The sequence below is a fragment of the Chiloscyllium plagiosum genome, chromosome 32 (assembly GCF_004010195.1).
Source record: "Chiloscyllium plagiosum isolate BGI_BamShark_2017 chromosome 32, ASM401019v2, whole genome shotgun sequence".
Classification (NCBI taxonomy): Eukaryota; Metazoa; Chordata; class Chondrichthyes; order Orectolobiformes; family Hemiscylliidae; genus Chiloscyllium; species Chiloscyllium plagiosum.
The window spans coordinates 29,424,403-29,426,149 of NC_057741.1; the positions used below are offsets into that span (position 1 = coordinate 29,424,403).

A 1,747-nucleotide genomic window follows, 5' to 3' on the forward strand; every position below is an offset into this window, starting at 1 on the left:
CCTCCAACCCTGGCAACATCCTTGTAAATCTTTTCTGAACCCTTTCAAGTTTCACAACATCCTTCCGATAGGAAGGAGACCAGAATTGCACGCAATATTCCAAAAGTGGCCTAACCAATGCCCTGTACAGCTGCAACATAACCTTCCAACTCCAATACTCAATGCTCTGACCAATAAAAGGAAAGCACACCAAATGCCGCCTTCACTATTCTATCTACCTGTGATTCGACTTTCAAGGAGCTATGAACCTGCAGTTCAAGGTCGCTTTGTTCAGCAACACTCCCCAGGTCCCTCCCTTAAGTGTATATGTCCTGGCCTGATTTGTCTTTCCAAAATGCAGCACCTTACATTTATCTTAATTAAACTCGATCTGCCACTCCTCAATCCATTGGCCCATCTGATCAAGATCGTGTTATACTTTGAGGTAACCTTCTTTACTATCCTCTACATCTCCAATTTTGGTGTCATCTGCAAACTTACTAACTATACCACTGACGTTCACATCCAAATCATTTATATAAATGACAAAAAGCAGTGGTTCTCTGCTCGCAGTTCTCAACTTTCTTTCCCTCGTTCTGGTGATGATCATGGCTTATGATCTGGCCCACAGCTGCCATTGAAATCTCAACACATGAACAATTCTGGCCGCAACTACACTGCTTTTAAAAATAAAAACAACCTTTGCTTCCCTCCAATTATTTTCCAATGTTCTACAACACTGGTCCTGACAAACAGACTACTCAGATAAACCAATCAATATCAACAGGTCAATTCATATGTTGTCAAGATGCACAGGAACACCAGTTGGCTAATTCTGACTCCAATCTCAACACAAGGAAGAGCTCAACTTCTCTACAATGCTTCCCCATCAAAGCAGAGATCAAGAGAACGGCAACTGAGGGCAAAATGAAAATTCTAAAAAGACCCCAAAAAGTTGTTGAGGCTGGTAATCAACTGAAAACAAGACAGATAGAATTTTCTTAGGTAATGGCATTCAGTGTTATCGAACCTAGGTGGAATTATGGTACAGGTCATCCACGATTTTACTGATAAGCTACAGGAATTGAATGCCTCAGTTCTGTTACAGTAGCACAGCATCTGCATTAAGCTTTACTATACCTCAATGCTTTTAATTTTCATAAACACATACAAGACATAAATTAACAACCAATTATTGGTACAAGTTAAAGAGTTACAAAGCACTTCGTCTGAAGAATATTTGAACTTAAAAACTGGATAAACAGTATTACAGAGTGTGGGTATTTATAACTGAACATACATACATAGGCATCAGTAGCTGCATATCGCTGTTGCTCATCACTTAGTGGAAACATATCCCAGTCACTGCAACGGACAGATGCATCCTTCCAGAGCTGTTTCCCACAGAGGTGCTGCACCAATCCATTCAGACTCCACCTCTCTGCACATTTCAGCTGTGTTGTACCACAGCAGAACAAGTTTCAGAACCAGAACAAATCTTTCCAGAGATTTTATAACATAACATTAATTCAAGTTGGCCTTAAGAAAGATGATATGAACCCACTTTAATAATATGGCACAAGCTTCCAGAAGGAAAGTTAGCAATTGGCCTTCAAAACAAAACCCAGATTTTTATATAACAGGTCATTTTGCTATAAAGCACACTTCATTAATGTAAATTCACTTTAACGCAACTGATGAATTGGAAAGCTTTTTCTACAGAGTGAACCTTTAAAACATGCATTGGCTGTAACTTAGTTACATCAGC

General features: G+C 39.4%; 1 protein-coding gene across 1 annotated transcript in view; it reads right to left on the reverse strand.

Annotated features, from left to right (window-relative positions):
• wrn (WRN RecQ like helicase) overlaps positions 1-1,451 on the reverse strand; it is an 83,070-nt gene extending 81,619 nt beyond the window's left edge. The window contains exon 1 of the mRNA XM_043673958.1: positions 1,284-1,451. Within this exon, the coding sequence (XP_043529893.1) occupies positions 1,284-1,334 (51 nt within the window). The 5' untranslated portion in view covers positions 1,335-1,451. The remainder of the gene's footprint in view (positions 1-1,283) is intronic.
• Positions 1,452-1,747: the final 296 nt, after the last annotated feature.